This window comes from Fukomys damarensis, unplaced genomic scaffold, assembly GCF_012274545.1.
Source record: "Fukomys damarensis isolate Sample0158 unplaced genomic scaffold, DMR_v1.0_HiC HiC_scaffold_17, whole genome shotgun sequence".
NCBI lineage: Eukaryota > Metazoa > Chordata > Mammalia > Rodentia > Bathyergidae > Fukomys > Fukomys damarensis.
In genome coordinates, this window is record NW_022900929.1 from 34401567 (window position 1) to 34424154 (window position 22588).

At 49.6% G+C, this 22588-nt stretch overlaps 2 protein-coding genes across 2 annotated transcripts in view; both read left to right on the top strand.

The window, feature by feature from the left end:
- The window catches only part of Ehd4 (EH domain containing 4), a gene marked incomplete at its 5' end in the record, with an annotated part of 79302 nt that extends 61388 nt beyond the window's left edge, over positions 1-17914 (top strand). The window contains 3 exons of the mRNA XM_010625046.3: positions 1185-1597; positions 10726-10890; positions 15900-17914. Coding sequence (XP_010623348.3) covers positions 1185-1597; positions 10726-10890; positions 15900-16436 — 1115 coding nt within the window. The remainder of the gene's footprint in view (positions 1-1184; positions 1598-10725; positions 10891-15899) is intronic.
- A 1021-nt stretch (positions 17915-18935) lies between these two features.
- Sptbn5 (spectrin beta, non-erythrocytic 5) overlaps positions 18936-22588 on the top strand; it is a 36961-nt gene continuing 33308 nt past the window's right edge. The window contains 1 exon segment of the mRNA XM_033765289.1: positions 18936-19365. Coding sequence (XP_033621180.1) covers positions 18936-19365 — 430 coding nt within the window.

The following is a 22588-nucleotide window of genomic DNA, read 5'->3' on the forward strand; positions in this document are numbered from 1 at the left end:
GCTTTTTGCCTTTTTTTTTTTTTTTTTTTTTTTTTTTTTTTTTTTTTTTTTTTTTTTTGGTGCTGAGGACTGAACCCAGGGCCTCACTCTTGCTAGACAAGTCTTTTGTCACTGAGCTAAATCCCCAGCCCCTTTTAATCTGAATCTTAAATTAGGCTTGTTGTCGAAAAGCATCTGAAGTAAAGGAGGCACTAGGTCAAAATTTGTTACCATTACCAGGTTAGGTCCATCAGCATTCATTATGTTATTCTCTAGATTTTGATACATTTGCAAGTTTTCAGAGTGGAGAAGAAAGGGGAAACACCAATGGAGAAGGGGTCAAGAAAGCCCCTCAGTCTGGGCTTCTACAGCTAATCAGTCTGAGATGAAATAAACTTTGGGGGACCGGCTCTGTCTCATTTGCAACTCCTGGGAATCTGCCTCCCTGGGAAAGGACCTCAAAGTCTTGACCTTGGGCTAAAACATTTATTTAGCTTCTTGGTTTGGAGCATATTGGTAGGTTGCCAAAGTGGGCTCAATGGAATTTGTTGTAGGCCTATTTTTAAAAAAGAAATTGGCAAAGAACTATGTCACAGAATGGCTATGAGACATCATTTTTAAACATTTATAACACATGAGCTATAGATAGCCCATAAGATGATAAATATCAGTCACAGCTTTGACCAGGCTAACCTTTGACTTCCTCAACACTATGATTGTGGGTTATGACAGGCTAATTCCTCCTCTCCTGTGCTTGCTGGGTACCCTTTGGGACACCAAGTAGTTTTCAGGGTCTTTTTTTTTTTCCTCTCGGAGACTTTTGGAAGAGGGGGCCCTGGTAGGAGTAAGCGTTTCCCCATGACTGGTGCTTCCACAGAGCTGTGGAAAGACTGATCCCTGATGAAAAGACTGCCCTGGGTTAATCAGACTCACAAGCACTAGATGGATCGCAGTGCTTGATCAAGTGACTGGGAGCCCCATTTTATTCCCTTCTCCTTTCCACCAATGATCTCCCCAGATCCCCAGCATTAACCAGGGAGCCCCATTTAAATGATTTTTCAGGTCATGCGGCCTCTGTTGCCTCCAACTTCAAACTGAGGCTTTCTCCTTAGCGGCTGATGGAGCCCACATTACTTCCTGAACACCCCCATAACCTTGTACCCCAGAGCTGTTGGACACACTGACATGGTCTTCTCTCCACCCAGGGTATGACTTCTGCCAGGTCCTGCAGTGGTTTGCTGAGCGGGTCGACAGGATCATCCTGCTCTTTGATGCCCACAAACTGGACATCTCAGATGAGTTCTCAGAGGCCATCAAGGCTTTCCGGGGCCAGGATGACAAGATCCGTGTGGTGCTGAACAAAGCCGACCAAGTGGACACACAGCAGCTGATGCGGGTCTACGGGGCCCTCATGTGGTCCCTGGGCAAGGTCATCAATACTCCTGAAGTGCTGCGGGTCTATATCGGCTCCTTCTGGGCACAGCCCCTGCAGAACACAGACAACCGCCGGCTCTTTGAGGCCGAGGCCCAGGATCTCTTTAGAGATATCCAGAGTCTTCCCCAGAAAGCCGCAGTGCGCAAACTCAATGACCTCATCAAGCGAGCCCGGCTGGCCAAGGTAAGCCAGTGACTCCCAGGTCAGCGCCTGGGCAGGGGGTGCCCCATCCCAGAGGCCTAAGGATGGCATGTGAGCCAGGGTAAGATGGGGAGTCCTCCGTACATTCCATTTCCTGCTTTGTGACCTTGGGCCAAGGTCTTTGGCCCCTGAGAACTTGTTTTCCAGTTTTACACTGGAGCCAGCGAGGACAGCTTCATAGAAGGCTTCTGAGGGTTCAGTATGAACCCTTACCACCATGACAAAGTGCTTGGCAGAGGCCCTGGCCCACAAGGTGGGGCCATTTAGGGCAGTTGCTGCTTAGAAGCTGTGCTTAGGAGGTGGCCTGGGGGAACCACCTGGGTGCTGAGAGGCCACCCCAGGAGCCACTCATCTAAGGCTCGAGGTGAGCTCCTGATCACAGAGGAGCCCTGGGAGGGAGTCGGCCTGCCTGACCCAGAGCACACGCTGGCTCAGGGACACACCTGTCTCCTTTCCGTGCTGTGGCTGCACAGCCATATGTTCTGGTGCTAGCCCAGCCTCTTGGCAGGCCCTGGCATATGTGCCCTGTGGGATGGCCGGCAATCTGCAGTCCTCAAGCAGCCGTCAGTCCTGTCTCTGAAGAGAGAAAAGCATGCCACTCCTCCAAGGGGAAGTATAAGGAAAACAGGGCTTTTTAGAACCCTGTATACAGTGCACAGAATCTGTATACAGTGCATGAAATCACTGTATACAGTGAAATCATTGTCCTGCAATGCTGGAAGCATTTCCAGAGTCACAGACCTGGCCAGTCCTCGGAAACCTGTCCCTGTGTGACCCTATGAGTGTGCACGTCAACTCTCCCATGTCAAAAGAGATGCATTCTGATGACTGAGGACCAGTGAAGTGTGGGATCCAGAGGCCTGTGCTGACTCCATTTACAAAGCAATGTAGACCGAGGGCTTTCTACCGAGTCCATTCACGACAACAAGCCTGGAACTGAACATCAGCTGCCTGGCCAGCAGCCCAGCCTTCTGCTCATGCCAGTCTACAGGCCGCCTCTCTAGGCTCACTGGGATTTGGTCAGGAAGTGAGGTCAGTCTAGCTTCTCCTGGTTTTTGCCTGGCCCCAGCACTGAGATCAGCCTTCTGTGCCTCATTCAGCCAAGAGGACTCAGCAGCGAGCAGGGCTGAGGAGTGCCTCAGGGAGGAGGAGTGGGGAGTTGTGTGCCAGTCGAAGTTGAGACACTTACTGTGGGTTCTCCACAGGGGCGATGAGGTGCCCACTGGGGATAGGCAGGCAGAGTTGCCCCAGGAGTAACAGTCGGGAGAGCACAAGCCCCCCAACCTCTCCTCCTTTCTCCTTAGCAGCCATCTTCATACCCATGGTAGCATCTCTTCTGTATCAAAAGAGATACATCCCTGGCTGCCATCGCCCCATCCCTAGGTCCTCCATCCTGTTTTCTGTCTGCTCACCTCCTGAACTGGTACAGGCACATGAATTCCTCCCATGTCACTCAGCTAAGCTGAGGTCACACAGTTCTTGTGTGAGTCACTGTTCTTTATCCTTTCTTCCTGGTGCAAGCTGCTTCCTCTCTTTCTGGAACTGCAAGCCACTTTGTTCCTGTCCTGCAAGGCAGTTATGCTAACTGGTTTGTAAATCCGCTTGCCTGTGGTTCACCCAAATTATCTCCTTCTTGAGCTTCCTGGGCCTAATGCTTAGTGGCAATGCTTAGGGCCTTTTTTGTCCCTTCAGTGACCCCCATGGCGTGTGGTATCTCCCTCCTTTAGTTTAACTTCAGAATATGCAACCGCTCATGTTGCTTTAGAACCAAAGCCATAACTCATGTCATAGCTTTTGCAAATTTTCAGCTTTTTTTGCCACTAATTTTAAATGCCCATGGACATTTTTAATTTGCCAGTCATTGCTGAGGACTTGGAGACTCAAGAAGCAGCTGTATTTGGTCATATAACTGAGTAAGGAACAAAGAGCAGGTTCAAAGTACCAAGTACCATAACCCCTGGGGTCCTGCCACCCTGGAGCATCTGCCTTCAGATGCGCCAGTGCAGCTAATGTTTCAAGAGGCACAGAATATGGCTCTCTATGCTGTCTGTGAATAATGAAAACCCTTGTGCAGATGGGGAAGGGGGTGGTCAAACTTGCTGAGCTTACTTATAGGAAAATCGCTTGCATTTCTTTGCTTCCTAAGAATAGTATCTGGCTTGTTCCTTTTCACAAAGGAAAAAATATTTGAAAAAAAATGTTTGAGGCGCAGTACTTCTAGCTTTAGCTTCTCAGTGCCAGTTGCTCAGGGGCCAGTGCCATGCTGATCAGCAAGACAGGAAGCAAGCTCAGCTACATGAGAAGCAGAATTGAGCACAGATTTGGTCACTAACTAGTGGCACTCACTTTAGACCATCTGCAGGCTTTTATAGTGGGGACCATACCCAGGGCCTTGCACATCCTGGGCACCACACTCTGCCACTGAGCTATCCCCTAGCCCTCTGCCTGCAGCTTTAGGCTTCATTTGTGAACCTTGTTTTTGCTTCAAAGGACAAGCAGTCACCTGAGCTTTTCCCTTTGGAGTGTTTTATTTTTTAAAAATAGTTTAGGATTTTTTTTTTTTTTTTGAGACAATCTCACTGTGTAGTCCAGGGTGGCTACAAACTCAAAATCCTCCTTCTTAGCCTGCAGGTCACTGGGATTACAGGCTTTCATTTTAGTGTATTAATCTTTCTCCTCTTGATCTAGTTTTCCTTTTGAAGCCAGTAGTGCTCCAGTTTGTATTACATGTGTTATTTTGTTTGATTCTGTCAGTAACCACAGAGTCCAGCACCCTTAGCCTCATTTTAGACATGCAGGCCTGACACTTGTAAAGGCAGGGTAACATGCCTGATATTCACAGCCTGCAGATCACAAAATACCTGTATACATTCCATGTCCAGGCCATCAGACTGCGAGGTCCAGAAAACACCCGCTTGCAGATCGCAGTAGCTCCTTCCTTACATCCTTGCTTCTGCATTACTAATCTGTCATTCTGTTCTAAAAAATCCTCCACCCACGGAAACCCTATACAGCTGAGAGGTTTGTTGATCTGAGATTTTGAAAACAGGCACAGGACTACTTTTCAGATGTCACCTAAGCAGTGACAGACCTGAATTGAGTCTGATTATAGAACACTGTAATTAAGCAGAATCCATGAAAGAAAGCAAGCATGTCCTCATTTTAATTAAGGTGTCACAAAGATGATACTGTGATAATACTAAAACTAAGTACTACTGCCAAAATTAAATGACTTCTTTTTTTTTTTTAAGGGGGTAGGGTCTTGCTTTATTGTCTAGGCTGGCCTTAATTTTGCTATGTAGCCTAGACTTGGCTCAAACTCTCGATCCTCCTGCTTCAGCATCCCAAGTGCAAGGATTACAGGCCTTCACCACTCTCTCTACCTGGCTCTGTCTTTTCTGTTTTGTTTTGTTTTTTTGTTTTTTTGTTTTTTTACAACTATCTGTCTCAAAACCAGAAAATCTCAGAGTGGGCTTGGCAAGGCACAGAGATCAGGTCTTGTGGTGTTGGCAGTCAGCCTGCATGAAGACTTCACTCTCTAAACTCCCTGTCAGGGAGTTGCTCAGAATGAGGTGTGGGGGAAAGCCTGATTGAGGGTTTGCAAATGTAAGTGAGTTTTCTTCAGAAAACTCTAATCAGACTTGTGGAAATCAAAATCATCATATGGGAGAAATGGACCAAAGTAAAAAGGGAGGTGAGTTTACCCTCAATAAACACATTACCCAAGATTAGGAAATGTCCCACCCACTTGGAGATCCTCACTCAACAAAAAATGAGGTAGTATTTGAGAAAGGAACCAGTGAAAAATGAGAACAGAATGGAGAGCTCAGTGATTTTGAGGGTTCGCTGTAGTTCAGTAGAATTGTTTTGTCTTCCAAATGCATTTTTCTCTCAGTCACATGGGTCTTGCAGAGCCCGTCTTCCCTGCTCCCGAGGAGAAGTGAAGCACTCTGGACCCGTGGGATAGACCAGGGCTCAGCGTGGGAGGATTGCTGTGTGCTGGGTGGGGTGAGCTCTTTATTGTTTATCCACCTTGATGCTTTAAAAATAGCCCAGTCGGCAGCCGAGCTGCTGGAGATGGCAGTGTTTGTGCCCATATATGGAAGCCTGTCGCTCTGCAGGTTGACCTCAGATGCCTCAGTAGCCCCCTTAAGTCCCTTTAAGGCTGTTGTGAATCACAAGAGCCATATGGGCCAGCTTTGGTCTGAATACAGTGACAAACACTTCCTCAAGTAGGGACCAATTAGCTGCCATCTCTGTCTCTTCCAGTCTCACACTCCTACTACCCGGTGGGCTCACCTTTGTGCTCTCTGCTCTACTGAATTTTTTTTCAATACTGGGGATTGACTCAGGGTCTTCACATTGAACCATATCCCCAGTCCTTTTTTAATTTTTTATTTTAAGGCAGGGCCTCATTAAGTTGCTAAGTTGGCCATGCTGGACTCCAGTTTAATGATCTTCCTGCCTCAGCCTCCCAGAGTGCTGGGATTACAAGCATACACCACCACACCTGGCTATTAACTGAATTGTTCATGTCATCACAAGCCCACCTCTTAAATGTGCTGATGCCCTGATTTTAAGTGTTCTGTACAAGTTTCTAGCCGGTCTTATAAAAATTCAGGTCCCAGGCTGGGGATTTAGCTCAGCGGTTCTACCACCTGCTTTTCAAATGCAAGGTTAGGAGTTCAATCCCAGGTACCAAAAAAAAAATTTTTTTTCAGGTCCCCACCAATGTTTTAAGTCTGCAAATGAACGGCAGGGTATCTAACCTGCCTTCCCACCTGAGAGCCACAGCTGATGGAGGAATCTGTTCCACCCGGTAACTGCCCCTTCTAGGGCCCAGGTGTTGCTTCTCAGTCTAGGTGACTGGAGCCAGGCTGTCTCCTTAGCACACGCTTCTCAGTTTGGAGACACACATGCCCATGCACACTCACACCCTGCACTAGACACATATGATGAGATTTGTATCGGAGGATATATGAACTATACATCAATCTTTACCCAGTTAAAAGGAGGGATATCCCTTTCTGCTCACTGAGGGCTGGGGATTTAGCTCAGTGGTTCTGCCGTCTGCCTCACAAGCACAAGGACCCGAGTTCAATCCCGAGTACCAAAAAAAAAAAAGTGCTTTCTGCTCACTGAGTTATTAGCTTAGAGAAAAATGGTCATTTTGAGCCATTGGATTTAACCTCAGGCATCACTATTAGGTGATTTGGGGCTTTTCCAATTTTATACAAGAAAAAGGATGAATAGCAAAACAAGAATGTTCAAATGCGCAGAGGTCAGTGTCATTCCCTTGTGAATTAGGCACTTGGAACCCAATTTCACTGTGTTACTGTTCAAACAGAATGTGTTGGTTCCTCTGTAAAGAACCAGAGCCTTCTCTGGCAGCTGTGCTCCTCCAGCTATTAGCCTTAGGCTAGTAGTTCATAACAAGTAACACTTACCTTTCCCTTTCTAGTAGACCAGGCTCATTTCAGGGCATCATTTCTGAGCAGAGCCTCGTAATAACTGTGTGAGATAAGCATTCCAATGTTTGGGTGAGGTGAGGTGAGGTGAGGCCTGTGACGGCCTCAGTGTCCAGAGTGCTGACTGGCCTGGGCCTGCTCTTCATCACCAGGGCCCAGCCGCCACCCTCCTCCTTCTCTTTCTGAACACTCTTCTTTCCTTCTCCCCCTTTATTAATTCTCTTTATCATAAAGGACAGTCTCGGGCTGTCTCCCCTCCTTGCACAGGGCCATCTCCAGGTGGCCCTCAGGTCTGTGTGTCTCTGAACAGAAGGGCAGCAGTGAGCTTTGACATCACCCGTGGACCTGCGCCATTTAGCCCATCCCCCATGCTTACCAAGTGTCTTTAGAAAGTGACAAGGTGCTGCCTGCTGGAAGATCGCAGCCTCTCATCACATTCCTGTGTGGCAGCCCTGTGTCTGTATGCCATGACGTAGCCATCTTGGTGTGTGGGCAAAGGGAGTAAACGTCCTCTCTAAAATTCCCACAAATGAGGAACAATCAGAAGTCAAACCCTGAATCAATTTTCAGAACTATTGTTCTGTGAGTTATAGTTCATTTTTGAATTCCAGATTTTAAACAGCTTCAATGAAATATTTTTGTTTAGTGCTAGGGGGTCAAATACTGGGCCTCACACATGCTAGGCCAGTGCTCTACACTCAAGCTATATCCTCAACCCCATCTTCACTAAGTTTTTAACTCATACCCACAGAAAATAATTCTGTAAGGATGGGAACAAGGCATTTGGGTGACAGCCCCATGCCTCCCAACTGTCTGTGTGACCCTGAGGAAGGTGTATGAAATTCCTAGAACTAGGAGTTCAATTAGATAGAGTGTCCCTTCCATATCCAATACTCTTAAGACCCTAATTTACTTAATCAACTTTTTAAAGCCAGAGCTCCCACATGAAATTTGAGCCTGGGCAATTGTCGAAAGGCAGCCATTCACCGGAGGCCCACAGGGGCTTCCACACCGACCAGTGGGCTTCCTGGAAGTAGGAATGGGCTCACAGCAGTATGAGTAGGTCCCCGAGGGTCATGACCCAGGTAGCACCAGGCAGGTGGGGGAAGCTAACACCTGGTCCGAGAGCTGCCTCTGAGTGTGTTGGGGCACTGGAGGCCCAGTTGTCCAAGGGCAGCCCAGTTACCCAGCAGCCTCAGTCATCAGCGGGCAAATGCCATGAGGTGTCAGAGTAGGTGGAGAGGTGTAGCAGGCACAGATCACCTGAGTTCAGCCTAGGTTACACAGGTCCTGGCAGGCCTGTGATCAGGATCAGGTGCCCAGCCTAGGGGGCAGGGGCTGGGTGAGAGTGAGCCAGAGAAAGGAGCAGAAGCCTTCCCTGAACAGCTGAGCAATGTCTCAGAGGGCCTTGGGGCCTCTGGAAATGGTGGGAAGGGTTCTCAGTAAGAAGGTCTTGTGGTGGGAGGCCAGGCAGCTAGGAGCCTCCCTGCCCAGATTTGAGCTAGGCAGACCTGGGCCAGGCCACAGTTTCCAGAAAGATTGTGCCAAGAGTACAATGCAGCGGCAGCTGGTGATCATCTGGATCTTCCCACTGGAGTGTGGCAGTCCTGCAGGTCCCTGGGGCTCCCCCAGCCCCACCCATTCCTCACCAGGCAGTCACCACCCGAGGCAAGGCACTAGCTCTTAAGACTCAGTCATTATAGCCCAGGATTCTAAGTAAAGGGTTCCCAAACATTGGGCTTCTCTATTTAAAAAAGAAAAGAAAAAGAAACAAGGATGCAATTGATGGAAAGATTTGGAACCATCTCTCTAGTTCTGTGCTTTCAGCACTTAGTCACCAGCAGCCCTGTGTGTATGCTGGGATGGGCTTTGCGAAGATAGAAGAGTTAGCCTTGTCCCTGCTACATCTGCTTGCATCATGTGCCTCTCAGCTTAGCAAACATTTCTGGCTTTGTCCAGTGTGTTCCCATCCACAGAGGCCCTTGGCTGAGCTGGAGAACATATCCACTTATCCCTTTTATTCTATTTATTTATTATTTTGGATACCGGGATCGAACTCGGGACCTTGCACTTGTGAGGCAGGCGGCGGCACCATTGAGCTAAATCCCAGGCCCTCTCCCCTTTATTTAATTTCTGTTCTCCCACAAGATTGTGGTGGTCTATTCCCTTTAATAGGGTTTTCCATAGCTACACTGTCATTTTTCTTTTGTGATCTCTGCTCCATTTTTCATCCCTTCTTATTTTAGTAATTTACTTGACTTTTGAGGCCCACAGAAAAGTTTTGTGATAAACATTTCATCTCGTCCTGAACTGGGAATGAGTGGGAGAGTAGAAATGTTGAGGGAGGGGGTAAACCAGGCCACACAGCCCTGCAGCAGGGTGTTGCCCCTCAGGTGACAGTCCAGGCCATTCCAGGTGATCAGTTTCTGGGGCTTCTCCCTCATGCACCTAGATTCCTCCCCAGGGGGACTTCCTGCCCAGCGTAGTCTGGTGATCAGTTTCTGGGGCTTCTCCCTCATGCACCTAGATTCCTCCCCAGGGGGACTTCCTGCCAACAGTGTAGTCCCAGGTGACTAACCTGGTGCAGAAATGGCTTTGGTGCCACCTGTGGAGATGTTGGCATCTGAACTGCCCACAGAGGGGTGTGGCATTCCCGTCTCCTTGCTCACTAGGCAGGTTTCATGAAGATCAGCCATTGCTATCAGCATCCAGTTTTACTTCCTGTTGCTCCCAGGACCAGGTGAAACTTTCTCATCTGTCTTCTGGTTAGATGCTCGCCTTGACTCAGGTCTGTCCCACACCTGTGTGTTACTCCCTACCCCAGCCCCAGAGTCACCACACGGAGGCAGGACTGAGCCGGACTCATGAAATTTCCCCAGGTCAGTTGTCCTGCCCAGAGAGGATGATTCAGGATAAGGGACAGCCTCTGTACCATTCCACATTGCCCAGTCTGTCCCCAGCCAAGCCTCACAGCCCACCTGGGATGCAGGTTGCTATCAGCATTGTTCTGCCCTCTCTGATGCCCCAGCACCATCACTGGGTTAGCAGAGCCTTGGCCTAAATCCTATATTGGCTCCTAACACCCTCTGAGCAGAGTCTCTATGCAGCTCACTCTCCCCACCTTCCAAACCACATCTATGACATTGTCCCAAAGATGCTGCACCTCACCACGGTCCACGCTGTTTCCTCCACCTGGAATGGTCCGTTCCTCCCCTTGGCTGCACATCCTGTCTGTTCTTCAAGGCCAACTTCGATGTCACCTTTTCCCTTGGTCTGTTGTCCCACTGACACTTACCTGTCACATTCCACCTCCAAGAGTCTTTCTGGCTCCTCTTGCCCCTAGCACTTGGTGGTGGTGTTCTCTCTGTCCGCTCTCCCTGAATGATTGTGGCTTCCTCCCTGGCTCTGGCCCCTGCCCTCCACCTCAGTTCTCAGACCCATCATCCTGCCCAGCACCCAGGAGCTCTGGATGTACACCCAGTCCCCTTGATAGCCTGCTCCCTGGTCCTTGCTCCTTCCTGTGTTTGAGGACCACAGCACTGTGTGGCTACCTGCTCTGTGACACATGTAAGATGCCGTGTTGTTTGTCCCTTCCCTGGAGCAGTTCTGAATAGCACATCTTCACCTCACATCCCCTTTCAGGTACACGCCTACATCATCAGCTACCTGAAGAAGGAGATGCCAAATGTGTTTGGAAAGGAAAACAAGAAGCGAGAACTTATCGTCAGGCTCCCAGAAATCTACCTTCAGCTGCAGCGAGAATACCAGATTTCTGCAGGGGACTTCCCTGAGGTCAAGGCAATGCAGGTAACTGGGAGCCCACTACATTTCAGAGGACAGGAGGGAGACACGGTGGGACACAGGAAGGCTCACGGTTTAGAATCAAGGAGAATGTAAGAATGTATTCCCCTAGATGAAGCTGAAACTGCCTGCCTTCTAGAACATGTAAGGAAAAGAGGACACATAGTGAAAGGTCAGTGCCTCCTGTGGAAAATCAGTGAGCAACCCTCAGACTGTGCTCAAGGAAGTGGTTTTGCTGCTGAGGTAACACCTGTTCCTCAGAATCCTGCACCTTGAGGGAATCAGAGCTGGGCATGGCCTCAAGGTCACATTGGGGGACCTCCTCTGCCTGCTGGTGCTCAGGTGGCCTTGTCAGGGCTGTGGGGCTCTGTGGACCTGGCTGGTCTTTGCAGGACACAGCAAGGATTCTGCAGAAAGGCTGGCACTGTTGGCTTTTGGCCTTATTTCAGAGCCTCTCTCAAGTTGATTCTGGGTGGTCCCAGCTCAGCTGGGCCGGGGCTGCATTCAGCTCCTGCTGTGCCCAAGGTGTCTGGTGCCCCACAGAGACACTGGATAAGCATGCTTTCCCAAGACGGCCAACTGGCTGCAGGTTGGGGGCAGTCCTCATAGCTGGACCAACTGTCTTCTCATCCAGATGAGCATCCATCCACACTCAGCCACTGTTCTTCTGTAAAGCAGGTGACAACAGCTCAGGTGCTTGCAGCCACCTGCCAGTATTGTGACCAAGTAAAGCCGGCCAGGCAGAAGAGCGCTGCCGGCCCTTGCTGACCACGTCATCTGACGGGCATGTGGGTCTGTACAGAGAGGACACAGTTCTGCCCCTGCCATGGAGCTTGTGGGCCCCTGGTGGGGAGAGTGTCCAGCCAGGGTCACTGCCCTGAGGGAATACAGGCCTACGTGGTCAAAGAGAATCTAGATTTGTGTGGAAAAGCACCTGGCTTTCAAATTTTGACTCAAACTTTCAAAAACTACACAGGCCAAACAAAGGCCATCTGCACAGCTACTGTGCCCTGAGGTCTCCATCACAGCTGCCCCAAGCCCTCGGTGATGTCACCGAAGCAGCAGGACATCTGGGCCTCAAGTCCCTGCTGGTCCCTGCTGTGGGGAGGAATAGGGGCCACAGCATTAGCAGAGGCGAGGGCCAGCAGGTGGGGATGGCAGCAGGAGTTTTGTTCGAAAGGAAGTATTTGGTAATGTGAGCTTTCTGGATCAACGCAAGCACAGGATGAAAGGGGCTGTTCTGGGGACAGTTCTTTACACCTGGGCTCAGGCGGATGCTCTGGTCAGTATGATCAAGCTGTTTCCTGTGTCTTGTAGAGGGAACTTCAGTTGGATAGGAGCTTGGTGTCTCAACTTAAATGAAGATCATGAGAAAATACCCAGCATGGACCTCATGGAGCCCTCTGTGACTCCTTAGCATGATTGTGTTGTCACCGTGTACCAGCCACAGGAAGAGGCTTCTCCTGAGGCCCAGGGGTAGGGAGCCAACTCCAGGACCAGAGCTACTTCTGACGCAGTTAGCCTGGGCCTGGTGGTGTCATAGAACCCAGGCCACTAGAGCTAGGGCAGAGAGGTGTTCCCTGGGAAAAGACGCGAGGGAACCCTCATTTCTGGAGCAGGAGGGCACAGGAAGGGTCCGGCTGTATTGAGAGGCCCCTGTCCCCTAGCAGGTCCCGTAGCACCTGGTCACTTCTGTCCACTTCTTCCTTCATCTAAGAAATGAAATAGCCTGCCACAGCCGGACACTGTTTTCAGTCCTGGGAATAAACCAATGAACAAAATGAACGAATGAGGCTAGAAATAACTTAGTCTTCACATCGTGACACTGGCAGTGAGGCTTCGGGCAGCAGGGTCTGTTGTTGGGTCACACATTTCTTGCCACAGTGTGAATGCTGTGTGCTTCGGAGTAATCAATGACATCATTTCCTGTCTGTCTCCCTCAGAAGGCTGTGACTCCATGAGTCCAGTGGCCCATGTCCTGTTCTCCAACTTCCTCAGCATCCAGGATGTAGGGCTGCTCAAGGAGTACACGCTGAGCGCATCTTAGTGACTTATGTCCATGTGATGGCAGCTCCAGTGAAGTGAGTTATTGGACCTTAGCCCAGGTCTGAACCCCAAAGGGCTTAGCGACCAGGGGTTTCCCGATCATAACCCTAGAAGCTGAAAGATTTCTCCTTGGGAAGCCAGCTGGGTCCTGACCGTACCATCCAGGGCCATCGGAGAATCCTGTGGTGTGAGATGGGCCAGTGGCCCATCCAGAGTGCCCACTGTCCCCTGTGCTTTGTGCTTCAGCTCTGGGGGCATGGTGAGGTGAGGGCCGCTCCCGTCCTGACTCTGGTGAGAATCTAACACCCTCCATGTGATCTCACCTGGGTCCAGTGTAGAGGCAGGGACAGAAACTCAGAGATGACTGTGTCATGAACTTCACCCCATCAGGTTTACCTGGAGAACTTGTGGAAACCAGCTCTAAGTATTCTCCAGGCCCCTCAGGACCGGTCTGGTCAGGGTGACTCAGCTGTTGAATGAGCTAAACATGCATTTTGAGGCTTCCCCAGTGGTAGGACAGGCTCCGCAGTTGCTCCCCAGGTTGCCTTCATCTGCCCTGCCCCCTTCCTGCAGGACATCTGACTTTTGGCACATATGTGGCAATACCTCAGCATGACAAGAGCCCTAGGGATGCCACCTTTACTCTGACTCACCTCCCAGGACAGTGTGACCCTTGACTGATGAGCTGGCAGCATGTCTACAGCAGAGGGCAGCAGAACAGCCCTCATCTGCCCTGGCCCTCCTGTGCACTTGACCACCACTCCTGGTGACCAGGAAAGACTAGGCCCATGGTGGCCCAGCCAGCGGGGGCTGGGCTGGGAACTGAGCTTTGTGCCCTGGGAAGCAGCAATCCCATGGATCCTGGGCTTGGTGGGTAGTTGTTAATGGGTTAGTCCTCCAACTCCCCAGTGTGCAGTCATCCCATAAAAAGGCTTCTGTTTTGGACAATGATGGTTTAACTTGAACGCCAGGCCTCCCACAGCTCAGGCTGATGGAGACCACAGGGACGGGCATGTAGGGTTTATATCCTTTGTGCTCTGCAGAGTAGGAGTAGCAGCTGTTCTCTGACCAGCCCTGCAAATCTGTGTACACTTCCCCCGTCAGTTTCCCAAGCATGTGCCATCAGAATCTCTGACCCTGTAAGCTGGTTGAGTACTAGGGTAGGCATCCCACGTTTCCACCTGGCCAGACACAGGACTTCATGTGCTCGCAGCTCAGGCGTGCTCCTGAGCAAGAGGGATGGGTGTTCATGTGCCAGGGACCCAGCCTTTACCCAACAGCACTGGGATTTTTGTGTAGGCTGCTGCCTCCTCTTCCTCTTCCTCCTCCACCTCCTCCTCTCCTCATTCTTTTCAAACCCCTGGCTGACAATCTGGCATTATTGCCTGATGCCAAGGTTGAGGCTAACAAGCTGGTGACAATAATCTGCTAGTGAGGATGAAGGACAGGGGAACCAGAATTCCCTTCACAGAGCAGGCCTGCTCTACCCCACTCCTCAGAGGAGGACACAGGCAGCCCTGGAGTTTCATACCAATTCCGCAGGTCCTGATGGCAGTGTGGGAGGCCTTCTGTAGAGACATGCCAGGCTGGCTGGCTTCCAGCTGTGTCTCTCCACAGTCTGAAGCTCAGGGTGGCCTTTGTGAATGTCAGCATGGAATTCCTCCCCTACCACACATCCTAGGGACCACAGTTTTGGATCTCCATGGCAACAACCCCTACATCTTAACTACAGGGAACAAGGTGAAGGAGAAATGGCCCTTCTAGATGGTTAAATGTTATGGAGCTACTAAGAATAAGATTATATAAAAAATAACCATCATAGACAATATGATACTATTTTTCCAGTACTGGGGATTGAACCCAGGGACTTCACACTGAGCTATATCCCCAGACCTTTTTAAACTTTGAGACAGGGTCTCACTAAATCACTAAGTTACCCATGCTAGGCTTGAACTTCTGATCCTTCTACCCCCAGCCTCCCACAATGCTGGGATTAAAGGCCTGTGCTACCATGCCCAGTTGACACATTTCTTTAAAATACAGATTGTGTATCATTGTGGTATTAGTAAAGAGTGTGTGTGCGCGCGCGCGCGCGTGTGTGTGTGTGTGTGTGTGTGTGTGTGTGTAAATGGCTGGAAATGTATGCCCGCACTTACGAAATGATGGCTGTTTGTTATTACTCTGATAGTTGACACATTTCTTTAAAATACAGATTGTGTATCATTGTGGTATTAGTAAAGAGTGTGTGTGTGCGCGCGCGCGCGCGTGTGTGTGTGTGTGTGTGTGTGTGTAAATGGCTGGAAATGTACGCCCGCACTTACGAAATGATGGCTGTTTGTTATTACTCTGTATCTGTAAGATTCCCATGCTCCTGGCCCAGCTGTGCCTCAGTTGGGCTGATCCTACAAGGGTCTCTCTCTACTGGAGCAGCATTTGGGGCTCATTCGTAAGAGATTAGTGCCCTAAACTGTGTTAGAGTTTTTGTTGTTGTATCTTTTACTTTCTTTCTTTTTAGCTGATCCAAAACAGAGTTCTTAAGTACTTTTTCCCAGATATAGTCCCTCTGTCCCAGCCAGCAAAGCATTAGTGGAGAGCCAGGAGGTGTGGGCCCTGGCCTTGACTCCGTCAGGGACATTGTGTGGCTCTTGGTAAAACAAGGCTGAGAATAGTGCCATCCTTCCCTACCTAGGAAAGGTGTGGCTCAGGGGAAGCCTGTGGTGATGTCTAGAGTATTCAAAAAGAGAGACAGGTAAAAAATGATTTTCTCAAAATTCTAAGTACAAAAGGCCACACACAATGCATTCATGCAATTTCTCCCTCCAAAAACCACTGCATCCAGTGGGTTTGGAGGTGGGGACCCCACGGAAGAGCACAGGGTGGGTGGGGGGAGTTTGTCTCCTGCCAGCTGCCCTGCCTATTTCTTCCTGAAGAGAGAACACGTCACCAGGTCTGCATTTCTCCTCCTGCAGGAACAGCTTGAGAACTATGACTTCTCCAAATTCCACTCGCTGAAGCCCAAACTGATCGAGGCTGTGGACAACATGCTGACCAGCAAGATCTCATCGCTCATGAGCCTCATCACGCAGGAGGAGATGAGCATGCCCACGCAGATGGTGCAGGGCGGCGCCTTCGACGGCACCACCGAGGGTCCCTTCAACCAGGGCTATGGGGAGGGGGCCAAGGAGGGCGCCGACGAGGAGGAGTGGGTTGTGGCCAAAGACAAGCCCATCTACGACGAGCTCTTCTACACCCTGTCGCCCATCAACGGCAAGATCACAGGCGTCAATGCCAAGAAGGAGATGGTGACCTCCAAGCTGCCCAACAGCGTGCTGGGCAAGATCTGGAAGCTGGCCGACTGTGACTGTGACGGCATGCTGGACGAGGAGGAGTTTGCGCTGGCCAAGCACCTCATCAAGATCAAGCTTGACGGCTACGAGCTTCCCAACAGCCTGCCCTCCCACCTCGTGCCCCCCTCGCATAGGAAGTCCCTGCCGAAGGCTGACTAGAGATCACCGCAGAACAGAGAAGGCGGGCAGGGCAGTGGGTGGGCACCGGGGGACCTGCACCTGAGGCCTGCTCTGCCACGGTCTGCTGAACAGCCTCAGGGAGAGCACTGCCCACTCTGTGCCTCAGTTTCCCCATCTGTGGGATGATCAGGCCAGACTCTGGACACCAGAGGAGGTCCTTTCACCTCTAAAATTCTGAGTTTCAATTAAAATATTAGGGTGAGGGGAAATGGATAAGGAGATGGGAAGTTTGAGAAGAAAGGGAAATATTCCAGAGCACCCAGAAGCCTGGAAGATTGCATGTCTACAGGTGGGCTTGGTGGGCTTCTGGGCCTGGAGAGAGGGCTGGGGGCCTTGCCCGGGGCAGATGAATGTGTGGGGCCATACTGGGTTCTTTGTCATTGGGAACAGTGTCTCAGCACTGTGTGTCCCTCAGAGAGCACCAAGAGGCAGCAAAGATGATCTTATTTATTTTGTTCCTTGTGTTTCCTGCTATATTTAGGGGAGAGAAAAAAGCAGAAGGTTCCCACTCCCTCCAGACTATTTACCAAAGAGAAGGCCCAGGTTTGTCTGCTGTGCCCCTCTCCTAGGTAAGTGGGGCACGTCAGTCCCAGGCCCCAGTGCCCGCCCCTGCCAGGCCTCCTTCCTGGGTGCTCCTGGCAAAGATGTACTTGATAAGGGATTTGGATCTCACAGCCTCTGTGCACCCCCGCCAAGACCTCTAGTTGTCATTTCAAGTCATTTTGAAGTCTGACAATTAGCTTTTCTTACCAGTTTGTCCAGTAGATTATAGCAAATCTATTTATCAGGCTTAAACCACACTGAGGGGAGACTTTCTCTCATTATTTAGTGTAGTCTCCATCCCCTAAGGCTCCTGGGTGGGACTTGAACTCAGCAGAACCATGCCTTGGTGTGTGCAGTGTCGAGAATATACAAGGAGAGATGATTCTATGAGTTAGACACTGTTTTGTAGAAAAATAGGCACTTTTATTATGCCCACTTGTTTTTCTTTATAAAAGGCTGTACACAGACATGTTTTATATAAACCCCTTTCTTCAAAGCCATGTGGCTTGCTCATGAATGCCATCTTGAGGCAGGACTTGGCCACTGGCTCTTGGGTGTGTTTCCCAAATCCTCAGGTTTACCTGGGCCACTTGCTCATACTCCTAGGTCAGGTGGGGCCACTTGCATCTCTGCCCTCCTTGCTCTGAGGGAGAGGGCAGCAGGTGCCTCTTACTGTTATTTATGCAATGGGAGAGATTCACGGAGCAGCAAAGTCTGAGTGGCCTGGGTTTCGTCAGTGCCAGAAATGAGTGAAATCAGACAAGTCTCACTCAGCCTTCCAAAAGCCACATTTTCACCCTTGTTTCCCGTTTTGCCTGCCTCTGGTGACACCAGGGTCAAAACTATGCATCTAAGAAAAAAATATTTAGCCAGGCATGGTGGTGCATGCCTGTAATCCCAGTACTCAGGAGGCTGAGGCAGGACAGATTGTTGCGAGTTCAAGGCCAGCCTGAACTACACAGCGAGAGCCTGTCTTAGATAAATAAAAGAGAATTCCGATTTTGGGGAAGAATTTATCCAGATGCCAGCCCTTGCATTCTTCAGCTTCCTTTAATTTTAAGAGAAGAACTTGCACAATGTAGCTTTTAATCTGAATGAGCACTTTTAAATTAATCAGACATGCAGGGGGAATGTTTGTGATTTGAGTACTTTGATATGGGCAGGTAGTTCTGGGAAGGTGAGAGACACTTTGGTGTGCAGAGGTGGTGGCCACCGGGGGCAGCTTGAGGAGAGAAACGGTTTTCCAGAAGTGGAGATGCCAGCGGGAGTCCCCTGTCCCTTCAGAACTGTCTTGCTTCTTTCACTGTGCTCAGGTGTCATATATGAACATAATTATATACACATATATTCTTCATACGAGTATGGCTTGCTTTTTTATTAGTTGTTTTGCTTTTTGGTTTCTAGTTTTGGGTTTTTTTTTTCAGTGCTAGGGATAAACCAGGGCCTTGCACATACTAGGCAAGTGTTGTGCTACTGAGCTACCCCTCAACCCTGAATCTGTATTTCTAAAACGTGTCAGTGTGTATGTATGTGGGTATGGACAGATTGCGTCCGCACAAAGGCCTAGGAAGGAGACTGTTTGAAGAGCAGTGGGCCAGGGCTAGGGTTTGTCCATAGAAGGAACTCCTTGGAGCAGTGTGTGGTCTCCCCATCCAACCCCACCACCTCTGGTAAGAGAAGCATCAGCAGCTAAGCCCCTTCCCGGCTGGGACCCTGGCGATGTTCTTAGGAAACAAAAAAGAAAGAAAGTGCCCACTTCTTCAGTATTTTCTGTTATACTATGAAAAGTTCACAGGAAAGGGAAATCGAGGGCTGGTGACCAAGTGAGGACCAACACACCCTGGAGTCTGTCCAGAGCTCCAGCCGCCCTTCCTGGGCCACACTGGTGTCAGAGCGGCCCTCCCAGTGTGCCCGTGTTGGGGGAGGAGGGCCCATATGTCTGGCACAGTGGTCTGCCCATCCCAAAGGGAATCTGCAAATCGAGCGTGCACCCCAAGTGCAGATCTCCGTCCTGAGTGTGGGGAGGGAGCACAACCAGTGAGTAAGGCCGTGCCTTGCTGGTGCCTTACGGGCTGCGCTCAGAAATGCCCTCAGGCTCCCAAGCTCCCAGCGCCAGCCGTCACCACTGTCCCCAGGTCCCGCCTGCTTCGGCCCAGCCACGAGACGGACTCGTTCTTCCCAGACTCCAAACCTATGCATCGGCTCTGCATTCATCTCTCTGGGGCCGGGCTCCTCCCCTTCCGGACCTTGTGGGACGCAGCCACCGCATCACTGGCTCTGGGCCTGGGGCTCCGCCTGCTGGATTCTCGCAGGAGCACGGAGCCCGGCGTCCACCAAAAGGCTCCTCCCAACCCCGCAGAGCCAGGTTCAGCGCGCTGGGGGAGCTGCCTCTCCCTGCCCTGTCACCTGCCATCCTGTCACAGCTGCTGCCTGGGTGTCCAGGATAAATAGCGTAAAGATAAGGACAGCATTTTCTGCCTAGGTTCTCCGTGGGATGTAGCAGGATAACATTTTTAGGACAGAACCGCTGAGGTGTAGCTAAGTAAACAAGGGCCTAAGTTAAGAGCATGTCAGGATTTAACCAACGCAATTAATACAGAGTGCTTCTATTTTTTTTTCCTTTAAAAAAAATTTTTTTTTGGTACCAGGGAATCGAACTCAGGTCCTTGTGCTTGCGAGGCAGGCAGCAGAACCACTGAGCTAAACCCCCAACCCTCTTTTTTAAAATTTTTAATCATGTTAGGTCTGATTAATTTTATTCAACATTTTTTAAAAAATCATCCCCAAAGTAATATAAATTTAGACACTTTTTAAAAGTCCATATGTAAATTTTTTTTTAATTTAAATTTCAGGGCTGGGGATTTAGCTCAATAGTTCTGCCACCTGCCTCACAAGCGCCAGGTCCTGAGTTCAATCCCCAGTACCAAAAAATAATAATAATAAATAACTAAAAATAAAATAAAAATTTAAATTTCATTCTGAAGTCAATATTAAGTCAAAAATCAAAACAATTCTATAAATCGTAAGAACTATTTTTCCTTCTTAAACTCGTATTTCCCAAGGCAAGTTAGTAACTTAGTTTTCTTTGATACTAGTATTTAGAATCATTTTAACAGGGTTTACATCTTTAAATTCTGTGTACCACCTTGAATATCTTATTACAACAAAAAATACAAATCCAGTTGGACAACTCTTACAGAAGAATTCCAATTACTGCATTAAATATAGAAATAAGAAAAGTAACAAATTAGAATTAGAACACCATTCCTTTTTTTTTTTCTGTAATCTTATTTAGTTAGAACGGAAACCCACTCAATTCTATAAATCGTAAGAACTATTTTTCCTTCTTAAACTCGTATTTCCCAAGGCAAGTTAGTAACTTAGTTTTCTTTGATACTAGTATTTAGAATCATTTTAACAGGGTTTACATCTTTAAATTCTGTGTACCACCTTGAATATCTTATTACAACAAAAAATACAAATCCAGTTGGACAACTCTTACAGAAGAATTCCAATTACTGCATTAAATATAGAAATAAGAAAAGTAACAAATTAGAATTAGAACACCATTCCTTTTTTTTTTTCTGTAATCTTATTTAGTTAGAACTGGGAAACCCAAGAAGACACAGTCTACTGATCGATAAACCAATGACAGTGCTCACTTTGGCAGCAATATACTAAAAAATAATAAACTAATGACAGCCTGGCACCCTTCCGGTGCCTGTGCCAGGCATCGCAGGAGTAAAGTGTGGATCGCCTGGGTCTCTTAAAAGGAGGGAGAAGCCAGGAGGGGCTGCCCCTGCATCCTTTCAGTAAGAGGCTCCATCTGGGACATTTAGCTGGAGACAGAGACTGTGGGGAGGCTTCAGCCCCACCTGCAACAGGTGAGAAGCCAGGACCAGAGGGACCATGGGGTGGGCACTTCAGAGACTGGAGACAAAGTTCCAGGAGACGCAGGCCTGCTTCAGATGCACCCAAAGGTGCCGTATGGCAAGGGTGGAGCCCCTGGCTGGCTCAAAGCACCCTTCCTCTTGCCGTGCCTCCCAGTTGCACCTCCTGTAGCACACTCCTGGGTTCCCACTGGCCCCACAGACCCTCTGTAGAGCACTTCCCTTCCCACCTTTCCTCCAAGCATGAAGACAAAGGAGACACTGAGGAAGGCAGAGGAAACTCTGGCTTGTGGTGACAGACATCACTTGGGATCAGCCTTCACCTGAAGTCTTCCTGCTAGATTTTCAGTTATATGAACCAATGCATCCCTTTTATATTGTTTAATCCAGTTCAACTTGAAAGTAAGCTACCTGCAACACAAGTAGTCCAAACTTCATATTGACCAATGGGGTTCTCATTGTACCAAGGGCTGCAATCAACCAGCAGAAGAGGAACTGGCCCTTGTGGAATGGGCAGTGGCATTAGCAGCCCATGAGCTAAGGAGAAAGAGGAGCAGTCCCCAGCCCCATCACAACACAAACCACCACCTCCATGACATCTGTTCAGTCTGTTCTCAGTGCTCACACCACATGAGACATGGTGCCCAGGTCTTAGGAGGAAGAGAAGTAAACTCAGTCATCTCTGGGCTAAGGAGGTGGGGAGGGGCCTCCTGGAAAAAACAGGACTTCAACTGGGGCTGCTACTGGGAGAATACAGAGGTTGGGAAGAAGGGGCCAACTGGCACCCAGCCTTGGGACAAGAGAGCTCAGGTCCAGTCCAGCATGTGAGGAGGGGACTCTGTTAGGAGGCTGGGGGCATCAAAGCCTTGTTCACACTATCGGCCCAGTCTGGCTTCTCCCAGGTAGGTAATAGGGGTGGGGTGCCATGTTTGAGAAAGGTAAAGGGGTTAGGCTAGGAGCCAGAGAATGGTGATGAGGACCTGCAGGGACAGTGTTAAAGGGAGGATGGGAGGCTGAGGCAGGAGGATCACAGGTTCTAGCCCAGCCTGGGAAACACAGCTACTTAATAAGACCCTGTCTCAAACTAAAAATTAAGAAAGGTTAGAGATAAAGTGCAGTGCAAAGGCCCTGGGTTCAGTGCCCCCCACACACACACACTAGTACTGAGAGAGAGAAAAAAAAAACCTGAATTGAAGGGTGGGGAGCAAGAGGCCAACAGCAGCAGTCCCTGGGGTCAAACTGGATCTGGGCCACAAGCAACAAAGCAGCTCATTCACTCTAAGCATTCAGAAGCCAGTCAAGGACAAGAGGGCCTGTGAAGACCGAGGCTGCGGAAAGGGATCTCCTCTTGGACCTAGGAGTGTCACACCCCCTCTCGGAGCCTTGGGGCTGCATGAGTAGGTACACCACGACACGTGGGTGACTGTGACCCCAGACTGGTGTGTGAAAGCACTAGACTGGAGTCGCTTCCCCTCCAGAGAGGCAGGCACTTGCCAACTCCCAACCTCCACACTCAGCCACGGCCAGCTCCACAGAGCCCAAACCAGTGAATGCTGAATTTGATTTTGGAGGCAACTCTACCATTTCCACAGCTTTCACAGCTCCAGGGATCCCCTTTCCAGGGGGGATCTCCTCAGATCCAGGGTCGGATGAGCCCTGTGTCCATGGCTGCTCCTGGGGTGGGAAAGCTGCCGGCCA